The sequence below is a fragment of the Schistocerca cancellata genome, chromosome 1 (assembly GCF_023864275.1).
Source record: "Schistocerca cancellata isolate TAMUIC-IGC-003103 chromosome 1, iqSchCanc2.1, whole genome shotgun sequence".
NCBI lineage: Eukaryota > Metazoa > Arthropoda > Insecta > Orthoptera > Acrididae > Schistocerca > Schistocerca cancellata.
The window spans coordinates 1,274,502,879-1,274,529,656 of NC_064626.1; the positions used below are offsets into that span (position 1 = coordinate 1,274,502,879).

At 43.0% G+C, this 26,778-nt stretch overlaps 1 protein-coding gene across 2 annotated transcripts in view; it reads left to right on the forward strand.

Annotated features, from left to right (window-relative positions):
• The window catches only part of LOC126095047 (BMP-2-inducible protein kinase), a 258,480-nt gene that overhangs the window by 71,577 nt on the left and 160,125 nt on the right, over positions 1–26,778 (forward strand). For both annotated transcript variants that reach the window (XM_049909726.1, XM_049909735.1), the window contains exon 5: positions 12,096–12,207. In XM_049909726.1, the coding sequence (XP_049765683.1) occupies positions 12,096–12,207 (112 nt within the window). The remainder of the gene's footprint in view (positions 1–12,095; positions 12,208–26,778) is intronic.

Consider the following 26,778-nt stretch of genomic DNA (forward strand, 5'->3'; position numbering starts at 1 on the left):
GTTAATAACTGGTTTTGACTGTACTTATGTGTCTCCCTACATTAAAACAGTACAAAAATTTCAGCAAAATTTTGATGCTGTACCTGTGAAAGCTTTTACTTAACAACAGTATTGTGAAAAGAGTAAATTTCTCCTCACTTTATAGTGGAGATGTTGAGACACGGATAGGCACAAGAAAAATACTTCAAACAAGTAAGCTTTTGGTCAAAAGGCATTCTCCAAATTAGAAAGCACCCCCCCCTCCACACACACACACACACACACACACACACACACACACACACACACACACACACGATCTCACTCTCTGGCTACCAAAGCCAGACTGCAAGCAGCCGTGCATGATGGTAGAGGAATGGAAGCGTAGGTATGGGAGTGGGGGATGGTAAAGTGCTGCTTGTGCGAGCGTACAGGGACAAGATGGAGAGAGAATAGGGCAGCTAGAGGCAGGCAGGAGGTTAGATGGAGGGAGGGGGTGGGCAATAAAGGAGAGAAGTGAAAAGACTTTGGATATGTTGGTGGGATGGAGGGCTGTGCAGTGTTGTAATGTGAACAGGGAATGGTATAGGTGGGTGATGGACAGTGCTGTAATGTAGGTTGAGGCCAGGAAGGTTGTGGGAACACAGGATATATTGCAGGTAGAGTGTCCACCTGTGCAATTCAGTAAAGCTGGTGATGATAGGGAGGACCTAGATAACACAGGCTGTAAAGCAGTCATTAAAATGAAGAATGTTGTGTTCGGCAGCATGCTCATCAACTGAGTGGTCCAGCTATCTCTTGTTCACAGTTTGTTAGTGGCCTTTGTTGCAGCTTAGCTTACAGAGCACATGACTGCCTTCCCAGGTAGCCCTGCTTTTGATCGATAGGTGAAGCTTGTGACGTTCACCTGTTTTATTTCTTCGTTGATAGTCCTCGGTGTCGACGTACTGCGTTTTTATACTGGCTGAAAAATGGGAGCTTTACGTTAGACACTGACTACTGTAAATGATGTAGCCGAGAGTTGCGTTTCACAGTTCTTTACTTTCATGGTTCACAACCCCCCCCCCCCCTCCGCCCATATTACACAGTTAATATGGCCAGTTCACTATCTTTTGATAAGCCTCATAAATAGTTTGCAGGCAAACATCAGCATACTGCTGGAATAGTATGCTGTTGAACATCTATGAGCAGTAAATACCTAACCACGGAGTTCACTATTTCTCAAATAAATTGAACAGACACTGTCAGTGTTTTAACACGGCCTATTATGTTACACTGATTCCACTATTAAGTTAAGGCATTATTGTTACTTTATTATACAGACTTCCTATCTGAAAATCAGCCGTGGGACTGCCTGTCTCTGGACCAAAAATTGGGCCTGTATATATCATCACAGTAATATGCACTGAAACTGTACATTGTTCGATGTTTAAGTTACAAAAAGTACAGTTGAAACATACCACATTCAATTAACTGAAGACATGGAAAAATGCTTTCTTTTTAACAGTTTCTTCTGTACCGAAGGTTAGGCTGAATTATTTGTTTAAATAATGAAATTAACAGATAAAGTTATACAAACAATACTTTTGACAAAATTGGTAATTATTTTGGAATTAATTAAGGTCTGTCTTTGTTAATGTGTTTTTGAATGGAGCCAAATAAATAGTCTAAAAATCCTAGTAGTTCTTCTTCCAAATGTTTATAATTAGTACAGAATTTATGTTTGTTTGTAAGTCAGCAATAGAATCTGTTGCAAAACAATTACTGATTTCACCCTATAACAAAAGATAGGAATAATCAAAATAAACCAGGAAATTTATTACATACATAAAACTAAGCATAAAATTAGACCTGGTGGTATGTTCTTTAAGACTGAGGGCCAACCTTTCTCTTTTATCAAAATTCAGATTGTAATCACGTATGTTAAAGGTAATTAGTCAAAAATGGGGAGGGGGGGGGAGCAAATGAATTTAAGGAGGCGGATGGAAAGAGATCCCAGCTTGTTTTGTCACAATCTGGTGACTTGACTGGAGTAGGTGGGTTGTGGGGAGGGGGGATGATGTATGGAACAGATCTCGCATCTAAGTCTATTACAGGGCTATGAGCCATGAGGCAAAAGGTTGGGAGTAGGAGTTGTATAGGGATGGACAAGGATATGATGTAGATTTGATAGGTGGTGGAATGGTGAGGAAACCTTGTCCACATTCGTGCAGAATCTTAACAACTTCTCTTCCATTCGCTCCACATGGTCCTCCTCACTCAACAAGGCACCTTAGTCAATGTTAACCTCCACCTCAAAGATGGATACATCTGTACCTCCGTCTACACCAAACCTACCAACCTGTAGCAATAACTCCACTTAGACAGCTGCCACTTACTCCATACCAAGAAGTCCCTTTGACATAGCTTAGCCACCCAGTCCCTTCGACATAGCTTAGCCACCCATGTCTGTAGTGACAAGCAGTCCTTCTCAAAATGTACCAAGCATCTTACTGAGGCCTTCACAGACTATAATTACCCACCAAGCCTTGTACGGGAACTGATCTCTTGTACCTTATCCCTCCACTCACCCTTCACCTCCGAAAGTCCCACTGTATGACCACAGAGCAGCATTTCCCTTGTGACTCAGTACCACCCAGGACTGGATCAACTGAATCACATTCTCAGCCAGTGTTTCGACACCTCTCATTGTGCTGTGAAGTTAGGAATGCCCTATCTACTATCCTTCCCACTCCTCCCACGGTGGAATTCCATTGCCTACCAAATCTACACACATCCTTGTTCATACAATCACAGCCCCTGCTCCCAGCCCCTTGCCTCATGGCTCATATCCCTGTAATAATATTATGAAAAGGAAAGTTGCCACTCGCCATATAATGGAGTTTCTGCTGTATGGTGAGTGGCAACTTTCCTTTCCACAATATTGTTACATTCCATCCTGCATTTTCCATTGTTTGATATATCCCTGTAATATAGACGCAAGGCCTGTCCCATACAATCTGCCACCACCTACTGCTCCACTCTGGTCACAAACATCACCTCTCCTATCAAAGGCAGGGCTACCTGTGAAACCAGTCATGTGACCTACCGGCTAAGCTGCAATCATTGTGCTATGTTCTACATGGGCATGACAACCAATGGCCTGTCAATCCACATGAATGGCCACTGAAAAACTGTGGCGAAGAAACATCTGAACAACCTAGTTGCTGAGCATGCTGCCCAATACAGCATTCTTCATTTCAGTGGCTGCTTCACAGCCTGAGCCATCTGAATACTCTCTACCAACACCAGCTTTTCTGAATTGCACAGGTGGGAACTCTCCCTGCATTATATTGTACAGTCTCCTGGCCTCAACCTATGTTACTCACTGTCCATCACCCACCTATCCCCTTCCCTGTTCCCACTCCGGCACTACACAGCCTTCTGTTCTACCCCAGTACCCATAATTTTTTTACTTCCCTCCTCTTCTATTCCCCCTCCCCCTGCCCTCTGTCTGACCTGACTGTCTCTTGCTGCCGTACTGTCTCTTGCCGCCGTACTGTCTCTTGCCGCCGTACTGTCTCTTGCCGCCGTACTGTCTCTTGCCGCCGTACTGTCTCTTGCCGCCGTACTGTCTCTTGCCGCCGTACTGTCTCTTGCCGCCGTACTGTCTCTTGCCGCCGTACTGTCTCTTGCCGCCGTACTGTCTCTTGCCGCCGTACTGTCTCTTGCCGCCGTACTGTCTCTTGCCGCCGTACTGTCTCTTGCCGCCGTACTGTCTCTTGCCGCCGTACTGTCTCTTGCCGCCGTACTGTCTCTTGCCGCCGTACTGTCTCTTGCCGCCGTACTGTCTCTTGCCGCCGTACTGTCTCTTGCCGCCGTACTGTCTCTTGCCGCCGTACTGTCTCTTGCCGCCGTACTGTCTCTTGCCGCCGTACTGTCTCTTGCCGCCGTACTGTCTCTTGCCGCCGTACTGTCTCTTGCCGCCGTACTGTCTCTTGCCGCCGTACTGTCTCTTGCCGCCGTACTGTCTCTTGCCGCCGTACTGTCTCTTGCCGCCGTACTGTCTCTTGCCGCCGTACTGTCTCTTGCCGCCGTACTGTCTCTTGCCGCCGTACTGTCTCTTGCCGCCGTACTGTCTCTTGCCGCCGTACTGTCTCTTGCCGCCGTACTGTCTCTTGCCGCCGTACTGTCTCTTGCCGCCGTACTGTCTCTTGCCGCCGTACTGTCTCTTGCCGCCGTACTGTCTCTTGCCGCCGTACTGTCTCTTGCCGCCGTACTGTCTCTTGCCGCCGTACTGTCTCTTGCCGCCGTACTGTCTCTTGCCGCCGTACTGTCTCTTGCCGCCGTACTGTCTCTTGCCGCCGTACTGTCTCTTGCCGCCGTACTGTCTCTTGCCGCCGTACTGTCTCTTGCCGCCGTACTGTCTCTTGCCGCCGTACTGTCTCTTGCCGCCGTACTGTCTCTTGCCGCCGTACTGTCTCTTGCCGCCGTACTGTCTCTTGCCGCCGTACTGTCTCTTGCCGCCGTACTGTCTCTTGCCGCCGTACTGTCTCTTGCCGCCGTACTGTCTCTTGCCGCCGTACTGTCTCTTGCCGCCGTACTGTCTCTTGCCGCCGTACTGTCTCTTGCCGCCGTACTGTCTCTTGCCGCCGTACTGTCTCTTGCCGCCGTACTGTCTCTTGCCGCCGTACTGTCTCTTGCCGCCGTACTGTCTCTTGCCGCCGTACTGTCTCTTGCCGCCGTACTGTCTCTTGCCGCCGTACTGTCTCTTGCCGCCGTACTGTCTCTTGCCGCCGTACTGTCTCTTGCCGCCGTACTGTCTCTTGCCGCCGTACTGTCTCTTGCCGCCGTACTGTCTCTTGCCGCCGTACTGTCTCTTGCCGCCGTACTGTCTCTTGCCGCCGTACTGTCTCTTGCCGCCGTACTGTCTCTTGCCGCCGTACTGTCTCTTGCCGCCGTACTGTCTCTTGCCGCCGTACTGTCTCTTGCCGCCGTACTGTCTCTTGCCGCCGTACTGTCTCTTGCCGCCGTACTGTCTCTTGCCGCCGTACTGTCTCTTGCCGCCGTACTGTCTCTTGCCGCCGTACTGTCTCTTGCCGCCGTACTGTCTCTTGCCGCCGTACTGTCTCTTGCCGCCGTACTGTCTCTTGCCGCCGTACTGTCTCTTGCCGCCGTACTGTCTCTTGCCGCCGTACTGTCTCTTGCCGCCGTACTGTCTCTTGCCGCCGTACTGTCTCTTGCCGCCGTACTGTCTCTTGCCGCCGTACTGTCTCTTGCCGCCGTACTGTCTCTTGCCGCCGTACTGTCTCTTGCCGCCGTACTGTCTCTTGCCGCCGTACTGTCTCTTGCCGCCGTACTGTCTCTTGCCGCCGTACTGTCTCTTGCCGCCGTACTGTCTCTTGCCGCCGTACTGTCTCTTGCCGCCGTACTGTCTCTTGCCGCCGTACTGTCTCTTGCCGCCGTACTGTCTCTTGCCGCCGTACTGTCTCTTGCCGCCGTACTGTCTCTTGCCGCCGTACTGTCTCTTGCCGCCGTACTGTCTCTTGCCGCCGTACTGTCTCTTGCCGCCGTACTGTCTCTTGCCGCCGTACTGTCTCTTGCCGCCGTACTGTCTCTTGCCGCCGTACTGTCTCTTGCCGCCGTACTGTCTCTTGCCGCCGTACTGTCTCTTGCCGCCGTACTGTCTCTTGCCGCCGTACTGTCTCTTGCCGCCGTACTGTCTCTTGCCGCCGTACTGTCTCTTGCCGCCGTACTGTCTCTTGCCGCCGTACTGTCTCTTGCCGCCGTACTGTCTCTTGCCGCCGTACTGTCTCTTGCCGCCGTACTGTCTCTTGCCGCCGTACTGTCTCTTGCCGCCGTACTGTCTCTTGCCGCCGTACTGTCTCTTGCCGCCGTACTGTCTCTTGCCGCCGTACTGTCTCTTGCCGCCGTACTGTCTCTTGCCGCCGTACTGTCTCTTGCCGCCGTACTGTCTCTTGCCGCCGTACTGTCTCTTGCCGCCGTACTGTCTCTTGCCGCCGTACTGTCTCTTGCCGCCGTACTGTCTCTTGCCGCCGTACTGTCTCTTGCCGCCGTACTGTCTCTTGCCGCCGTACTGTCTCTTGCCGCCGTACTGTCTCTTGCCGCCGTACTGTCTCTTGCCGCCGTACTGTCTCTTGCCGCCGTACTGTCTCTTGCCGCCGTACTGTCTCTTGCCGCCGTACTGTCTCTTGCCGCCGTACTGTCTCTTGCCGCCGTACTGTCTCTTGCCGCCGTACTGTCTCTTGCCGCCGTACTGCCTCTTGCCGCCGTACTGCCTCTTGCCGCCGTACTGCCTCTTGCCGCCGTACTGCCTCTTGCCGCCGTACTGCCTCTTGCCGCCGTACTGCCTCTTGCCGCCGTACTGCCTCTTGCCGCCGTACTGCCTCTTGCCGCCGTACTGCCTCTTGCCGCCGTACTGCCTCTTGCCGCCGTACTGCCTCTTGCCGCCGTACTGCCTCTTGCCGCCGTACTGCCTCTTGCCGCCGTACTGCCTCTTGCCGCCGTACTGCCTCTTGCCGCCGTACTGCCTCTTGCCGCCGTACTGCCTCTTGCCGCCGTACTGCCTCTTGCCGCCGTACTGCCTCTTGCCGCCGTACTGCCTCTTGCCGCCGTACTGCCTCTTGCCGCCGTACTGCCTCTTGCCGCCGTACTGCCTCTTGCCGCCGTACTGCCTCTTGCCGCCGTACTGCCTCTTGCCGCCGTACTGCCTCTTGCCGCCGTACTGCCTCTTGCCGCCGTACTGCCTCTTGCCGCCGTACTGCCTCTTGCCGCCGTACTGCCTCTTGCCGCCGTACTGCCTCTTGCCGCCGTACTGCCTCTTGCCGCCGTACTGCCTCTTGCCGCCGTACTGCCTCTTGCCGCCGTACTGCCTCTTGCCGCCGTACTGCCTCTTGCCGCCGTACTGCCTCTTGCCGCCGTACTGCCTCTTGCCGCCGTACTGCCTCTTGCCGCCGTACTGCCTCTTGCCGCCGTACTGCCTCTTGCCGCCGTACTGCCTCTTGCCGCCGTACTGCCTCTTGCCGCCGTACTGCCTCTTGCCGCCGTACTGCCTCTTGCCGCCGTACTGCCTCTTGCCGCCGTACTGCCTCTTGCCGCCGTACTGCCTCTTGCCGCCGTACTGCCTCTTGCCGCCGTACTGCCTCTTGCCGCCGTACTGCCTCTTGCCGCCGTACTGCCTCTTGCCGCCGTACTGCCTCTTGCCGCCGTACTGCCTCTTGCCGCCGTACTGCCTCTTGCCGCCGTACTGCCTCTTGCCGCCGTACTGCCTCTTGCCGCCGTACTGCCTCTTGCCGCCGTACTGCCTCTTGCCGCCGTACTGCCTCTTGCCGCCGTACTGCCTCTTGCCGCCGTACTGCCTCTTGCCGCCGTACTGCCTCTTGCCGCCGTACTGCCTCTTGCCGCCGTACTGCCTCTTGCCGCCGTACTGCCTCTTGCCGCCGTACTGCCTCTTGCCGCCGTACTGCCTCTTGCCGCCGTACTGCCTCTTGCCGCCGTACTGCCTCTTGCCGCCGTACTGCCTCTTGCCGCCGTACTGCCTCTTGCCGCCGTACTGCCTCTTGCCGCCGTACTGCCTCTTGCCGCCGTACTGCCTCTTGCCGCCGTACTGCCTCTTGCCGCCGTACTGCCTCTTGCCGCCGTACTGCCTCTTGCCGCCGTACTGCCTCTTGCCGCCGTACTGCCTCTTGCCGCCGTACTGCCTCTTGCCGCCGTACTGCCTCTTGCCGCCGTACTGCCTCTTGCCGCCGTACTGCCTCTTGCCGCCGTACTGCCTCTTGCCGCCGTACTGCCTCTTGCCGCCGTACTGCCTCTTGCCGCCGTACTGCCTCTTGCCGCCGTACTGCCTCTTGCCGCCGTACTGCCTCTTGCCGCCGTACTGCCTCTTGCCGCCGTACTGCCTCTTGCCGCCGTACTGCCTCTTGCCGCCGTACTGCCTCTTGCCGCCGTACTGCCTCTTGCCGCCGTACTGCCTCTTGCCGCCGTACTGCCTCTTGCCGCCGTACTGCCTCTTGCCGCCGTACTGCCTCTTGCCGCCGTACTGCCTCTTGCCGCCGTACTGTCTCTCCACTTCATCCCTGTATGCTTGCACAAGCAGCACTATAGCGTCCTCCATCCCCACTCCTACCCGGCCATCCGTCTCCCTCCTCACCCGAGCCACCTCCTGACCCACACCATCGACATTGCTTCTTCCATCATACACAGCTGATTGCAGTCTGGCTTCGGCAGCCAGAGAGAGTGATCATGTATGTGTGAGTTGCGTTTGCAAGAGTGGGTGTGTCTGTGTTGTCCAGTTTGGAAGAAGGCAGTTTGGCCGAAAGCTTATTGTGTTTGACAGTTTTTTTCTTGTGTCTGTCTGCGACCCAACATCTTTGCTATATGGTGAGATTAAATTCAGTTTTTGTTCCGTAGACCCAAAAATGAGATGTTTCTGGTGGGTGCAGAACATGTCAGAAACAACGACATAAAAAAAATAAAACATTTGAATAAAACACTGATCATTTGTCAGGAAATCATCAAAAGAGTTGAATAACAGTAAACTGGAACTGCTAATATATACAGATTTAATACACTGTCAGAATGAAATATTGCTGTGCACTTTTAATAAATTAATCACACACAAAATACCTAATCTTGTCTGCTGTAACCAAGTGTTGTCAGAACTGAAATCAGACAGACATTTTTACTTCAGCTGGTCTAACAGTCCCTGTTAAGATATTCATCTATATAGTAGAAGGAGTTGCCCATCAAAAAGTCTTTCAAACTCTGTTTAAACCATGCTTTATCTGAAACTTAAGTTTTTAATGCTTGCTGGCAATTTATTGAAAATGTGTATTCCTGAATATTGGATCCCTTTTTGGACCAAGGTAGGTGGTTTTAGGTCTTTATGTAGATTCCAGAATGAGAATTTCACTATGCAGCGGAGTGTGCGCTGATATGAAACTTCCTGGCAGATTAAAACTGTGTGCCCGACCGAGACTCGAACTCGGGACCTTTGCCTTTTGCAGGCAAGTGCTCTACCATTTGAGCTACCGAAGCACGACTCACACCCGGTCCTCACAGCTTTACTTCTGCCAGTATCTCGTCTCCTACCTTCCAAACTTTACAGAAGCTCTCCTGCGAACCTTGCAGGACTAGCACTCCTGAAAGAAAGGATACTGCGAAGACATGACTTAACCACAGCCTGGGGGGATGTTTCCAGAATGAGAATTTCACTCTGCAGCAGAGTGTGCGCTGATATGAAACTTCCTGGCAGATTAAAACTGTGTGCCCGACTGAGACTCGAACTCGGGACCTTTGCCTTTCGCGGGCAAGTACTCTACCATCTGACTGGGCGTGAGTCGTGCTTTGGTAGCTCAGATGGTAGAGCACTTGCCCACGAAAGGCAAAGGTCACGAGTTCGAGTCTCGGTCGGGCACACATTTTTAATCTGCTAGGAAGTTTTATGTAGATTGTTCTTATGTGTAGAATTGAACTATTGGTTGGAAATAGAAATATGTTACTTGCAACAAATTTCATTAAGGAATAACTATACTGAGAAGCAGTAGTTAGAATGCTAAGCTCCTTGACAGGTTTCTACATGTTCTTGAATTTACATCACAAATGATTGTTATTGCTCACTTTTGCACCCACAAAACTTGTGCTCGGTTTGGTGAGTTACCCAGAATATGATCCCATATGACATAATAGAATGAAAGTAAGAAAGTTTTTTTATATTTATATCTCCTACATCTGACATCGTTCGCACTGCAAGTACAGACTTGTTTAGGTGCTTCATTAATTCTGTGGTATATACTCCCCAACTGAATTTATTAGAGTTGAAATCCCAGAAATTTAACACTGTCCACCTCTTCAGTCTGCATTTCTTCTTGATTTACACATGCTGGAAGGAAATATCTTAAAAGTTTTGAATTGAATAGCAATCTGTCCTTTTCATAATATTCTCATCATCACATATTGTCTTTTCCATTGTTCTACTTAACAGTAAGTACTTTTAGATGCAGAAGACATGGCCATAATCGAATGCTCATGAAACATTGAGGTTTTTATGTGTAATCTGTTCTTCCAGAGGAAAGAAGGAAAATTGTGTTAAATGCATAAACTATGATTAAAAAAATATATATACACGGGGAGTCAAAAAAGACTTAAAACTTTAGAATGATATAGAAATTTATTGAGATAACTTAAGAATCAGTAGATGTCAGTCTGTCGCAAGCAACCTCAAGTTTCACATAGTGAGTCAGTAGTCAATTTCTACCCACAGTTGTTGCAACAAATTGGGCATAACTTGTGCAATGGAAGATTAGATTCATTTTTTCAGGTTGGCTAAATTGTTTGGTAGGGGTGGAACGTACACACAATCTTTAATGAAACCCCAGAGAAAGAAATCCAGTGGTGTCAAGTCTGGAGAACAAGTTGGCCATGTGATTTGCACTTTACAGCGAGTCCACTTATCTGGGAAGCAATTGTTGAGGAAACCTCAAACTACTGTGAGAAAATGAGGTGGAGCACCATCTTGTTGATAGTAAACCATCCCATCCTGGTCATCATCTTCGATATGTGGAATTAAGAAGTTGATTTTTATGGAGTGCAAGGAAAGCTCTCCATAACTGGTTCAACATAAACATCAACACGCGGATAACGGAGTGATCTATCCATCTCACAGTGAACAACCCATCTCAACAAAGTTCTAATGCCAAGAGTAAATTGTAGCCTGCTTAATGGTTCTTTACTGCATTCAGTGTGAAATTTATGCCGAACAGTTGTTGCAGAGTTTGTTTCATGAAACCAAAACACACACTTCCACCAGTGGAAGTAGCCATATTAACTGTGCACTATGCTGGCATTCCTGGTTGCATTGTGGGGTGCTGATGTTTTACGTGAATCAAAATTGATGTTTTTTTTGCTATAAAATGACACATTACCGATTTTGTAAGTCGTCTCAGTAAATTTCTATATCATTCCAAATTTGTAAAGTCCTTTTTGACTCGCCCTATTATTACATGTTATGCAAATTGAGAGAGACAGGCAGACAGATTGTGTGGTATAATTGAGAATTTACTTGGAGCAAGTGCTGCTAACTGTGTAGTCTTCAGAACTCTCTGAACAGAGGCTTGAAGTTTGATTTCGCATCACTCTCACATCTAAAATTCATATTATCATCACTGAGAGAGCTGAGTTCTTGTGGTTATACATGCATAAAATTTATGCTACACAGTCTGATGTCAGAGGTCTTAGCCCATAATCAAATTGGTCATCATGCACAGAAAATTTGCAAACATTCCTTTTCTGTTTGTCTTGTCACTCTGTGGTCTGGTAATTCTATGTATTCTGTTTTTGTGCCCTTGTTATAGATCTTTGGGGAAGCATGTGATTTATTTTCCTTAAACAGATATGAATGTAAAACTTCAGTCCTTCTCTATCAGTGTTGAGATAAATGTTTTGCCATGTAGAAATGGACCAAAAGATTTCATTCCATTGACCAGTTTTACATTTTATTAACACTTCACTGTTTCTTGTGATAGCTCTGTGGATAGAATTTCAGTCTCAAATTTGTCCAAGGCTTTTTGCCTTACCTTCCTCACAGTAATTTTATGTTACTTCTGCACACTTAGAAAGGTGATAAATTGCGTATGTCTTTCATCTCCATCTGCTTCCTTAGCAGTTTTCTTACGAATCATGTGGGCACTAGAAATGTAGTGGAGTTCTACTATTCATCATTAACTGTGCTCGCAGATCAAAAGACGTGAAGCCTGTGGTTGTAATAATATTTGGCTACCTCCAGGTTATTAAAATATGTGTAAACAGTTTTCCAAAACAAATCAAAATCATGTTAATTCATTTTGTCTTTGTACTTAGAACTAAGAATTTGGTAAGATGTGGTTGCGGTTATTTACTATTTTCATTGTTTTGCCCAGGAAAAGGATTTTGATTTGTTTTGAATTTCTTAGTTTATCGTAGTGTGCTTCCATTAACACTGTTGTTGTGGTTGTTGCTAATTGTATCAGTTTGCTCCAGAACACATTAGTTTCCAACTAATGCAGTTACCATAACTGAGAAGTGATTAATGTAGATATATCATTAGCTCACTTTTTCTTTTCAGTTTACTTTTGTTACAGACTGCAGAGCGGATTCAGTGAAGCTGAAGTTCTGCAAATATTCTGTGATGTTTGTGAAGCAGTTTCTCGGTTACATCATTGTCAGACACCAATTATTCATCGGGATTTGAAGGTAATTTCCTTTTATTCTTTTGGTACTATTTGTGTTTTAGTACTGCTCAACATACTCGTAAGAACTAATTATTCGTGAATTTCCTCAGACAGTGGAGTAGTAGAAATATCTTCTAAAGTCTGATTAAAATTACTTCTTGATTGACACTTAATGCATCGGAGCTGGTTTCCTCCTGTCAGAGTGCTCTGTCAGACCCAAATTGTTCGCCGTTGCCAAACTGCCACAGCAGTCAGTTCACTTCCACAGTTTTAGTGCTGTGCATGAAATGTGCATATTCTCTCTCTCTCTCTCTCTCTCTCTCTCTCTGTCTGTCTGCGTGTGTGTGTGTGTGTGTGTGTGTGTGTGTGTGTGTGTGTGTGTGTGTGTGTGTGTGTGTAAAACGTCTGATGAAATGTAAAATAAAATTGGCAGACCGCGGATCTGGGATTCAGACACGTCAAGAAAGAAGGCTGGGTAATTACATTTAAAGGGCAGTTGCAACAACTCGTGTACAATGTGTGCAAGTACTTTGAGAGGAGGTGCAAAATGAGAGACATCTCTTAACAGTTTCCAAAGCAGTCATGTGAATCACAGCTGCTTCATTTTAGTAAAGCAAAATATGAGAAGGAAGGAAATGAAGCATTATCCTCTTGTTTTTATATGGCGAGCTAGAAAAGACTTCAGAAACATCTAACAAATCCACATGCTTTTACTCAAGATGCACTGCAGCATCACATATACAGTTATCATCATCGTCATAGAGATTGGCCTACACGAGATAAAATTTGTATGACTTTGCATGGCCGAACTTTTTGAATGTAGCAAATCATCATTGCAACTGGTTCTGCAGAGTTCAGTTTTAAATACAAAAATATTCGAGCCGTTAAAATGTTGATAGAATGAACAGACATAGCTGCACGGCGATGCATATTTTTGTGTGAAGTAAAAAAATATTTAATTTTGAGGATTTTCTGGATCGAGAAAATATTGGTGAATGCTGGTCATGTTAATACAGAAGGTTGCACTCATGACAAAAGAGAAGACATGGTGTTCCCCCACTGGTAAAGGTGGTAGGATTGTTCTTTTGCGTGCTGGTACCTACTGAGGCTTCTTTATTCATGGCTGTCGAATGCTTTTTGGATTGGAAGGAATATCAGAGTAACTTGAAGAAATGAATCGTTAGACATTATCAAATTGGTTTGAGAATTCTTTGTTACCAACTTTAGAAGCTCTGCCAATACTTTTCACAGTGTTCCACTCTTTGCAGTTTTAAGGCATAAGGCTCCGACCCTGTCCTCTCAAAAAGGAAGAGACAATTCAGTGGTTACAACATGAGATTACTGTGGGTGATAAACTGAAAAAGAAGAATCATTAGGACTCGCGTCACTTTGTAAGTCACAATTTCCCACATATGCAAATGATGGGGTAGCTTTTGAATATGGACACTGTCATAAGACTATCACTTATCACTGGCAATTTAATGCAGTCGAACTTGCACACAAATGACAGAGTATGTTTCTCACAGAAATAAAAAAAGTGAAGGGAGTGAAGTTGCGAAGCTAACTATTCAGACATGGAAAATGTCACCAAAATGGGCTGTAGGGTTGCTGTGAGGTCTTCTTGAAGATAGTGTTACGTAACTTATTATTGTCGCTTACAGCTGCTCATCCGCTTCGAAAAGTTCCAGTGACTCTGAAATGAGTGGTACTTATCCTCTTTCGGACAACACAGCTGCCTGCAGCTAGCAATTGTTGCAGGTATGTACATAAAACACGTTTCCTTACTTTTAAACAAAGCGCTTCATTTTGACATACCAGGCCTGTGTTGCCTGTAACTAAGTGTCAACCAGGACTTCTCATCGGTTGGTAATGCATCAGCTCATGTAACCACTGTGAGGATAGTTTTGGGTAACCATTGACAGCGAGAAATTACAGTTCGCTTTTTGTGCTGAAACTAAATTGTCTCTGTTTTGCGTTTGCACTTAGAGGTTAGCTTTAATATTGCTATGAACAAAGGAGTGATTAATAGTTCTGCCAAAGGTTATTGACTGCTGTTTTCTCAGATGCGTTAAAAGTCGTAGGGTTGTGATTAGGCTAGGATGTGGGTTCAAATTCAAGGGTACAAACCATGTCATCTGCCACGGTTCAGTCATTGGTCACTTAATATCAGCATTCCCGTCGTACCTCATGGTGGTCACTGCCGACGTTACTCCGTGTTACACATAAGTAACAGCATTTGTGAAGTGATCCACATTGTTTGTGTGTTGCTTAGAACCGAATGGCAGCAGGCAGCTGATGTGCCAACACAAGAGTTGCAAGTGACAGACATCAATTGACAAGTGATTTTAATCGGGCTATAGTATTTCTGTGATAAATAATGTTTTCTACTAACTGTGTAATAGATGTAACTGTATTTCTTAATCTGAAGGAAACAGTTACCTGTGAAGAAAAGAATCAGTAATGTATGTGGAGTCTGATAAGTGATTATGTGGATACTCTGCTTCACTCCATATGAAATAAATACAATAACTGGAAACATCAGTTGTATTTAGATGTTCTATTTTCTGCATTGTTCACGATTTTTAGTTGCCTGTCTCAATACTTAAGATTTTACGTGATTGATAAATACATGGAACCTATAGTCCACAGACTGTAATTGTGTAATTAGGATGTCACCATCTGTTGTTGTGCTTAACCCCTGCCACCCCTCCTCCCACCTCCTCCCTCACCCGGCTGTCAATAGATCTTGGCCGTGACTGACATTGTTTCTGCACCTACTACAAGTATCAGCCATGTTTACTAATAAATGTTTCTCACTGCATCATGCATGTGTCTTAGTGTTTGAATTCTGGTTACCCATCACAGTAAGAAGCTTTCTGTTGATGATTTTCAGAATAAATTTCTTTTATTACAGTCTATAATCACAGAATTTTTTGGTCTGTAAGACTACCAGTTTTGGTCAGATCTGCAGCAAAACATGGGAAAAACAAATACTGTAGGGCATTCATAATCTGGCATGCTTGGAAATCTGTCAATACTAGATTACCCAATATGGCAAATTATCAAGGTCACTTTTAAAAACTGGTTTTAGGAAAGGCATATACAGTATTTATTCTAATTTAAGCCGCACTCGAATCTAAGTCGCACCTGAAAAGTGAGACTCAAAATAGAGGAAAAAAAATTTTCCTGAATCTAAGCCGCACCTGAAATCTGAGACTCGAAATTCAAGGGGAGAGAAAAGTTTTAGGCTGCGCCTCCAAATCGAAACAAAGTTGGTCCATTGTAATATGAGACACAATTTAGGTCAAATGAATGACGATACAGCTATAGTAGTTTGGTTCGAGTCGTAAGCTTAGCAGTTAAGCTTTACCAGGTAGCCGTTGCTATGCGCCAGGCGCTTCGTCCGTATTCATACGGGTACCCTTCCTTTTTCACATGCTTCGTCTGGTTTAAATTGATTGCTTATTTTTCTTTGATCTGATAAGTGCCATTCTCTTTGTTATAGGTGTTTACGTCACTCTAAGCTGAAAATGCATTACTGTACTGTGCCATGTGTTGTTTGTTGCATTCTGATAATGAGTGTTTACGACCTGTCGCCGCTCGCGGCATGGCTTGCTTTTGTGCGCGCTACTGGTGCTTACAATTTTTTTTAAAAAAAGAGAGGAATCTTCTCATTAGCGGAACAATGGCAAAAGACTGCTATTTGTTGTTACTTAAACTGCTGCTTTCTTTGATAATGATCAACAAGAACCAAATAATAGACTGCGTATGATAGAAGATGTTCTGAACGAGAGTTTAGCGAAAATTTTTCTCCATTTGAAAATCTTTGCAGACGCCTCTTAGGTACATTACATTCTGCACAGAAATTAGTCATCTTAGATTTAAAAATCTAATCAATTGCCGTGCTTCATTTGAGACTGTATCACTATTCAGCATAAGAATAATACGAATATAAACATGACATACGTATATTCTTCCGCGTTTGCTGTTGTCTCACTATAGTTTCGTAGTTTATTAGGCAGACAGGATTTAAATGAGATAGCAGCAAACACGAAAGAAATGTTTATATTCGTGTTATTATTATGGTGAAGAGAATACTGCTTGTGATTCACAATTCATAAAAAGTTCCTATTAGCATTCCTATTAGCAACCATCTCTTCTCGCAGGTAGGAAAAAATTCAGAACACAGAGTTGCTCATATTGACAAACATCCCAAACAGTGTTGCCAGTCGGATTTTCGTAGTGCATTGAAATGCTGCTACACTCGAAGATGAACAATACAGAATTTGTATTTACTTCATTGGATAATGTATGAAAATGCAGTGGTCGAAACTCAGGGCGGAGAAAAAAAAGCTCGACTTCCACCTTTTTTTTAAAATTTATTTACTGACGCAGAGGTTTTGGTACCAGTATTTATCTTTGTGCCTGTGAAGCGCTACATATATTAGACGACAGAAGTTAGTTGTGGCGGCACCTACCAACATTTTTCAGAACTTCCGCTTTGTACTCGATTCTAAGCCGCAGGCGGATTTTTGGATTACAAAAACCGGAAAAGAAGTGCAGCTTAGATTCGAGTAAATACGGTAAGCAAAACCTATAATTTTAACATACAAACATAAGTAACTGTGATTTATTAAGCACAATAGAAGAGAGCACAGCCTTAAAAAAATTAAAAGTATGCATTACTTTTGTGTAAAAATGAAATTGAATGGAAAGTTGCATACTGTCCTGCTCTATTAAATAAGTTTAAGGCTTGATGTTTCAGAAAAGTCCAGTATACATAAATAATTTTCTGTACACCAGTTACAAAGTAAAATAAGTACCACATTAATTGGAATCTCTTGTCTTTGGGAATAAGACAGATAACTGAAATTGTCGAGGGCGTAGAGTATGTCGGTCTGCTGTCTACCGCTGATCCCCCTGAGAAATTGCAGAAATACTAACTTGTTTCTTGGATTAAGCTCTTCCATAATAAAAATTATTTTCAATGATGTACAGATTAATAACTTCAGAAGTGATGTATTGTTTGCTACTCTCAGCAAATTCCACAAAAGCGTTTAAGGCTTCTGAAGTCTCAGCCCAAGATGTGTGAGTTGCAGGCAATTCTTCTTTACCATTCTCAGTTTCTGGTGCATCCTGTGGGTTGAAAACGTTCTCTAATATCACATTGTCAGTCAGCTCTTCTTTGATAGCTAATTTTCTATGTGTCAATCCATTCGTCAATTTCTGCTGAAAACAGATTTGGTCTATTGGTACCACTTGTACAATTTCAGAGTGAACTGTTGTTCGTTCATCGTCATAAGATGGCGCTGATAGGAAAGTGTAGTGACGCCTCTCTCTCGTTATAAAAGTAAAAAATGAACAGTTCTTCGTGTAGAGAATGTGAAAAGCGTGTGATGAAGGGTATTCTGTGTATCAAATGCAACTACTGGTTACATGAGAAGTGCGCAAAAGTAAATCTAAAGTTCGTCATTGATAATTTTCCGTGGACATGTCACGGTTGTTTACGTGACAAAACGGCCGTTCTTGTAAGTGCAGTTGATAAAAAAAACGAAATTATAAAGTTACTACAAAGTGATACTGAGGCATTAAAAACTGAACTTTCTTCCATCAAGAAAGAAAACGATATATTAAGACAAGAAAAGAAGTCCTGTGTGTGTAAAAGCCATCAAACGGAAAGATCGTGAAAATACGGGTGACCGATCGGACTTTAAAAACAACAACATTTCAAGTGTTCCCGTTGATGTCTCGGTAAACTCAGTAAGCTAAAAACCGAAAGATAAATATAAATAGAAGGTGGTGACACAGATTCTGAAACCAGACATAATTATAAAGGGGTGTTTATACATATTGGAACGAATTCGTTAAGGAGCAGCAGTGAGGAAAGAAATGGCAAACGAAACAAGAAACATGATTCGTTCTGCAAGAAATATGTGTGCAGGATCTCGGCTGATACTTAGCAGAATTATAAACAGAAGGTCGGTGAGTGAAAAATATATCGCCAAAGTAAACTGTGCTCTTAACCAACAATGTGATCTTCTTGGGGTAATTTTTATAGGCCCAAACAAATTCCTATGTGAAAACTCACTAGCGAAGGATGGCTTTTATTTAAATAGACTGGGGTCTGTAACATTCAGCAGAATGTTTGCAGATGTCTGCAAAGTCATTAGAAGCAAGGGAAACTAATATGGCCTGAAGGGGGTGAAAAATCATACACTTTACCTGGAAAAGAAAAATATGAGCACCTCACAACATGTAAACCAACAAAAGAAAAATTACATAAAAGTACTTCTTCAAAATATTCAGTACTTTGGTAACAAAAATTAGAAGCAGAAGTACTCCTGAGTGAAGTAAGACCAGTCATATTATGCATAAGTGAACATGGACTAACTGAAAATAAAATACATAATGTTGCAATAAAGGACTACAAACTAGCTAGTTACTTAAGCAGATCTAAATATAAGGGTGGTGGCGTTTGTGTATATATATTAAAACAGGTACTCTATCAAAGAATATAAACAATGAAGCTGCTACATTGCCCATAGCTAGAGAAAAAGACTTTGAAGTTACTGGTATAGTGACAGAGGATTTTAGAGTGTTTAGTGTGTACAGGTCACCATGTGGCAGTATTAGCATCTTGCCAGCTTATTGAGAATGAATATGAAGAGAAATCTTATTATATGTGGAGACTTCAACATTGACATGGGAAAAGACACAAAAATAAGACAGGATTTTGAAGAAGTGTTAATACAGCATAACATGAAAGTAACAATAACTGCACAAACAAGAGTGACTTCACAAAGTGAGACAGTTATCGACAACATAATTACTAATATGTTTAACTATGAGTAACATGTAGTACTTACAGAAATATCTGATCATCATGGACAACGAATCAGCTTTTGCAGAAGTAATGACACAGTATCAGAACCAAAACAAACAACCAAAGAAATTAGGATAATCAGTGAAGAAAATATCAAAATCTTTAGAATAATGTTAAGTAAGGAAACCTGGAATGAAACCCTACAGGCCCAGAGTGTAAATGGAAAAATATGATGCATTTATTTCAACAATTACGTACCATTTTAATGTAGCATTTCCCAAAGTAAATAGACAATAAAGGCAGCAAGATCAAAAACAGTGGATTACCAGTGAAATACAAGAACAGTGAAGGAAGCTTCAGGATGTGAGACGGATTGGCGAAGCTGAAAACTATAAAATGTTAAAAAAGAAGTATAGAAAAACAATAAGAGAAGCCAAAGCAAGAGCAATTGACACCACCATAACGAACTCAAAAAACAAGGCAAAGGCAGCTTGGAATGCAATCAATGCTGAAAGAAAGGAAAAAGATGGGTCAAATGAAGAAGGAGGTATTAGGTCAATTAAAATAGACAACACAGTGGTCACAGATGGTATGGAAATAGCGAACATACTGAATAATAACTATATCAGTGTAGTAGAAAACTTAAAATTTGAAAGAAATAGTCTAAAACAGAAGGGCATTAAGGTACCAAAAAGGTCCTGTAGTACTATGTTCTTAAGACCAGTCATGGAAGATGAATTGCGGAAAACTATACAGAAACTGAAGTCCAAGAAATCAGCTGGTTACGATGAAATATAAAGTCATGTAATAAGCTAGTAAGTGAGGAGATAATAACACCACTGCTGAACATAGCAAACTGTTCTTTCAGAGATGCAATTTTTCCGTAAGAACTGAAGATAACGAAGGTAGTGCCAGTGTACAAGAAAGGGTACAAGGATGATTCCAACAACTACAGACCAGTTTCACTGATATCAGGTTTCTCAAAAATCCTAGAAATGCTTATGTATACCAGATTAGTTAACTATTTGGACAAACATAACATTGTCATACCCTCACAACATGGTTTCAGAAAGGGTAAATCTACAGAATCAGCAATTGCCAGTCTAACAGAATACATTTTACAGTCCTTAGATGAGAAAAAGGTTGTCTCTGCAATGTTTCTGGACCTTTCAAAGGCATTTGACACCATTGACCATGAAATGCTGGTACAAAAATTAAGCAACTATGGCATTCGAGGGCAACCAGGTGAATGGATAAAATCATACTTGCGCAACCGCAAGCAGTAAGTATCATTAGGAAACTCATACTAATCAGAAACCAAACCCATCAAATATGGAGTGCTGCAGGGTTTGGTAATGGGCCATTGTTATTTAATGTGTTTGTTAATGATATAGGTGTTGAGGAGGAAAAAAAGAAAATATTGTATGCTGATGACATGACAATACTAAATAGTGACCAAAATATGGAACGGCTTGAGAGAAGAGCATACATATCTGCAAATGTCACAGTTCAATGGCTGTGGGAAAATGAACTGGTTATAAATCTAAAAAAGACTATGTGTGCAGTGTTAGAAACAAGGAAAAGGCTTTAGACATGGATTTAGAGGTTGATGGAACAAAGCTGGAAGAAGTAGAATCTGCTAGATTCGTAGGTATTGTTGTGGATAATGAACTGAAATGGAAAAAACATATTAATAATGTCTGTATGAAACTGAGCTCTGTCATATTCTTAATGATGCAGCTATCACAGTATTCAGACAAGAACCTTCTGTGTACAGTGTATCATGGACTTTTCGAACCATACTTACAGTATGGAGTGACTGTGTGGGGAAACTCAAACAAACAAGAGAAAAACGAGTGTTCACATTACAAAAAAAAGCAAATAGGACCATTTTAAGAAGGAAGACCTCTGAAACGTGCAGAAACTGTGTCAAGAATTTAGGTATCTTAACTTTTTCATTGTTGTATATATACAAAACAATAATGTACATCACAAAAGGTAGTGAGGACTGGATTACAAATGCTAGTGTGTACACCCACAATACAAGAAGGAAGAATGAAGTACGGAGCACACCCCACTGACTGACAATGCTAGAAAAAGGACCCCAGTACTCTGGTATCAGACTACTAAGAAGTCTGCCTAAAAACCTGCAAGATAGTTTACTTCACAATGACTTTCCGAAGAAACTTAGACTATTTCATTGAAAAAGAGTTTTACAGTGTTACAGAATACTTATGCCATTAAATTTGTATACATTGTTATTCATTATCAATGATGTAAAAATGTAAGCTAAATGTGTAGAAAAATAAGTGATAATGAATGTTAATACTTTGCATGTCCTATATTACACGTACATTTACTGTACACAATGTAATCTTACAGGATCAAATAAAATTCAATTCAATTCAATCTAGGCCGTAGTTTCCTCTGGGCCATATGAAATGTATTATTCACAGAGGTCCAAGCCATTGCAGCTATGAAATAGCAACTTGAATGTTAAAATTGTTGTGGAACTGTTGATGCTGCAATCTGAACTCAGCAGCTTTTGCACAATCATTCCTCTGCACTAACACTCTAAATTTTGTGTGACCCATTGGTCAGTTGTTTGAATTTGTGACGTAACATTGGCAGGAAGATGTGGTGCAAAAATATTACCTGACATATTTTCAGATTCTGGAGGGTGAGCTCAGCAAGAGTCAGGGATAAGACCTTCCTTAGGATTTATAGGTAGTCTTTTAGATTTTGAAAGTTTTCTTTCATAGCTGGAAAGAAGTGGTGATAAAATTAGTCGGAGCATCTTGGCTTCCATATACACATGAAAGCATAATACTGTAAGTAACTGGCATATGAATCAAATTTTTAGAGGTCTAAGCATCCAGTCACAAACAAAGGCAACTTTGTAGGTTTCGGGTGGGGATAACTTATGCTTATTGATAAGGTTTTGAACTGCATATTTTAAAACTTATTTTGGTTTTACTAATTTGCAGGAGCCTCATCAACAGCTTTTATTTCACCAGAAATGTTGGATGCCATGCTGAATTTTAAAATAATGAAACCACCCATTTGAGAATGAAAGAACCTTGCCTGTGGGTAGACCTAATTCTTTGTATTAAGAAAAAAACACCTCTAACTTAGGTGTTTTTAAGTCTGCCGAACATCTAAACTTTTAACTGAAGCATATTGTGACTCATTTTTTAGTTGAAGATACAATATTAAATTCACTCATAATATTGTTCCAGTTCTCAAATTTTTCCAATCTTCTCGTGATGTCCAGTTTTCGGACACACAAAATCAGCTTATCATTGCACATATTTGAACTGGTTTGGTGTGGAGGTGTGTCAGGCGGGTTAGGTACAGAGATAGATATGGATGGATGGATGGATAGATAGATAGATAGATAGATAGATAGATAGAGAGAGAGAGAGAGAGAGAGAGAGAGAGAGAGAGAGAGAGAGAGAGAGGGGGGGGGGGGGTGACAGGGCAGAGGAAGGGAAAACTGTTTGATGGTGGTTGTGGGACTGTGGATTAATGGTGATTGATGTAAGAAGGGTTACGGGAACGAAGGTTGTTTAACAAGGATAACTCCCCTCAGCATAATTCAAAAGAACTGATGGTGGAAGGGAGGATCCAGGTTGCATGGGTTGTGAAGCAGTTCTTTTAAATAGAGCATGTTGTGCCATGGCAACTTTGTTCTTGGCCACAGTTTGGTATTGGTCATATGTTCTGGTGGGCAGTTGGTTGGTTATCATACCAATGTGAAAAGCTGTGCAGTGATTGCAGTAGAGTTGGTGTATGACATGGCTGCTTTCACAGGTGGCCTGCCTCTGAGGAGGTAGAATAAGCCCATGACAGGATAGAGTAGGAAGTGCTAGGTGGATGGATTGCACCTGGGTCTTAAACAGCCTGTACTGTATTCACAAAGTCCTCACATAACTTCCTTCTCCCCTCAACACAATTAGTACTCACTTTTTTTAAGTTTATCAGTCTCTTCCCTTACTTTTATCATATTATTATCACAGCTCTTTTCTACTTCATTCACATGTTTTTCTAATCCAGACACTTTTCCTGAGTGAGACTAACTTCCTTTTTAATGTCATTAGCTAGTATGGTCATTCTGGTATCCATATTACTTATTTTAGTACCCATGCTAATTATATCACTCCTCACCTTACCAAGTTCATTTCTAAGTTCACTACTTATATCATTACCCATATTATTCACAGCCCCCATGATTTGCATGAGCATATCTTGTAAATTATTCTCATTTGTCGAAGCCTGTACCCTTTGAGCATCACTATCAGTGTTCTTTTCCTCACTGAAGTCCTTTCCATCAACATTACTCCCCTCTCTTCCCACTTTGTTTCTAATTGCAGTGGACGAAGCCTTAATTTCCTCGTCCTGAATACCACTTACTTCACTGTCAGTTATGGTCAAATTTAATTCTGACCTACCCACTGTCGTCTGTGAATTCTAATACTTCAACTTTTATGCCCTCTAAAGTGTCACTCCCTTTCATTCCACTAGCAATGTCACTAATGTTTTCCACTCGCTCAGTCTCTACTGCTTTGTTTTCCTCACTTTCCATTTTGACGAAAGTTACAATATATATACTGCTCGTACGATACCTTAAAGTTCTGGGTGTCTTCTCCGTCGGTCGTCAGCCGGTGTCTTGTTTATGATGTCCGTGGTCTGCTACTGCTGCTGTTGCTGCAAACTCCCGATCTCCCAAGCTGATCCCATTCATATTCGGCGCCTGCTGTCACTGACCCTGATCAGCTATGTCCAGCTTGCGTGGATTGGCTGCGGCTTCCATCATGGCCGCTGCTGCTGCAAACTCGTCGTGTTGATTGGCTGCTACTGTTGCGGCTATTCTTAAAACTGCGTTGGGTGTAGTTATACGTGCACGGTTCTCACTTCTGCTGTTGTTGCCACTGATTTCACTCTCACTCGAAGTCGGTCTTCCAAATATAATCTTAAGGTTCGTAAGTTCAATTTCCTCAGCCAAAGGGGCACCACATGTAACGTGCCGGGCTGATACCATTTCCTCACCCAGTAGATAGTGCGCAGTGTTTTCGACCTACCTTGCTTTGTTTATTCAATATTGTCTTCCCGGTAGCTGCGTCTGTCTCATCTAAATCACACTGAAATTAAGAAGTCGAGATCCTCTGTTAAGTTTTCCAAAATCAAAAGTCAAGATCGTATTCATTGTTGAACATTTATGTCAACCACAGTATGATTTATTTGTTATTACTCGCACACACAATATTCATGTGACCAGGCCTCTTACACTTAATTGTCACATTAGGTAGGTCAAAAAATTCCAGTATTTAACAATGTTCACAATTACACTTTTTTGGTACGACCGGAAAAATTAACTGACCTGCGCACTTTTGCTCCAAGAGAATCTGACCGAGAACTAACTGAAAACTGCACCAGCTTGGACCTTATATAGATGAGCGCGTGAATATTTGACTATTTCTGTTTAATATATTATAGTTTATAATTTCCCAGGGTTAAAATGATCCTTTTTAACTGGTTTTGAAGTTAACTATAGGGTTTTATTATTTAAATAACATGAGTGAACTGTATCAGTTTAAATACGTGGAACTAACTTATGCATCCACCGTTGGAATTCCCGACTTGTAACTACGGCAGCCCTTTTGAACAATAATTTTTACATATTCAAATTTACTTAATTCTTAATTAATGCCGTTACAAAGTTGAGATGAGTTATTTTAAGTAGAAAAATAAAGCTAGCAAAAGTATCGAAACAGATCTCGGAATTATTTGGTAGTTTGGTCACAATTGGCACTGAAAGTCATACAGGCTACAGATTTTAAGTCTTAATATCTATTTAACTAATAGACTTTAAGTTAATTTAAACACTTTGCTGGAATCAGTAAAATTTAGGCTTTCTTTTGGATACAGTCTTATAGCTGAATTTGATCTATTTGCTCACCCGAATTTTACTTAGTATGTATTGCACAATATACGTCAATGTTCATAACTTTTAATAGTATGTGTTTCCAATAAAACTGATTAGCTCATTACTTTCAGAAGAGACATTAGAATGTACTGAAATAATAGATTTTACTAGGGGAATTTTATTTAACTATTTCTGAATTCTGTACTATGAGGCTGAAGGCCACAGAATCTGTAGTCGGAATCTGATTAGTGAAGAAAAAGGAAGGAAAAAAAAATTCATTGCTTAACTAAGTTACTGAAGGAGTGTAAAGCAAAACAGGATAGCAGTGGGCAACCCTGCTTTGTTACAAGCCATCAGAAATGGGGATGTTGGCATCCATGAAAGCAGCACATGGGATTGAGGAGGATCAGGAGAAACAGATGGGAGAGGAGCTGAGGTTGTGGATGAATGAGGATAGGGTGCCTTGGCCTGAGTCTAGATCATGAAGATACTATCAGGGAACTTGAAGCAGGCTAGAGGTTTGGGGTTTCCTCTAGATGGCCAATAAAAAGGTTGTCATAGGAGAGTTATCCGTGGCTGTGCCACAGATTTGCTTATATAACTTCTCCCCAGAAAAGTAGTTGTATGTCAGTGAAATATGATTTGCCACTTTGGCATTGGTGTTGTATTTAGCAGTTGATGGGGAGCACCAGGCCACCCTAAGTAAAGGGAAATAATATTTCAAGCAATGTTCACAATTAAACAACAAAGTTTAATAGACATTATTTTAAAGGATTAATTTGTGCATCAGTTTTGATGAAACTATTTTAATCTTAATTGGAAGACTTTACCAAAAAATGCACAATTTTTACAAGAATCTTTAGAAAGATGAGTCACAACCTGGCAGGACCCAATAACCATATCAGTATCACTCAACAGTACCACAGGCATGGTTAGAAAGGAATGTACAATCAGATCACTGCAACAGACTAAAAACTAAAATTACCTTTCAGTGTGGGTTCCTGTAGTCATGTCCTAGTTCATGAACCACGGGCAACGTATGAGTGGCCAAGTAAGTGGTCCTGACAGTCGGGATACCAGTTACTTTGGAATAAGGCTGGGCATCTCGGACATATTCTGAGTCGTGATCACCTTTGTGCTCATACGGCAAAGACTACCAAATCCACCGGTTAGTCCCTCAACCGTTAGGGGTAAAACTCAGTGGGACTCGGGGCAAGTAAGGCTAGTAACCTGCTTCCCTGGTACTTTAAATATGATGCTGGCAACAATCAGAGCAAAATGCCTCGGACCTTTGGAGGTGACGGAGTCCCACCTCTAACTGACAAACCAGGGACTCCTAAGATACGACTCGGCAAACAAATGGTAATTGGATGGGGAGCTATTAATATCAATGGCGGCTACTCTGGGAAGAAGGTAGAGCTGGCAGAGGCTGCAAGTAAGGTGGCGCTGGGTGTTTTAGCTGTTAGTGAAATTCGGGTAAGGGGTGAGAAAGAAGAGGAAGTGGGAGAATACAAGGTCTACCTGTCAGGAGTCAAAGCAGGAATAGCACAATGGGGTGTAGGGCTTTACATCAGGAAAGAAATGGAACCCAGTGTAGTTGCAATAAGGTATGTAAACGAACGACTGATGTGGATAGATTTGACAGTGTCTAGCAAGAAAATTAGAATTGTATCAGTATATTCGCATTGTGAAGGGACAGATCAAGATAAGATGGATAGTTTTTATGATGCACTCAGTGATGTAGTTGTTAGAGTAAAGGACAAGGACAGTGTTCTGCACATGGGTGATTTTAATGCCAGGATTGGAAATTGAACAGAAGGGTATGAAAAGGTTATGGGTAAATT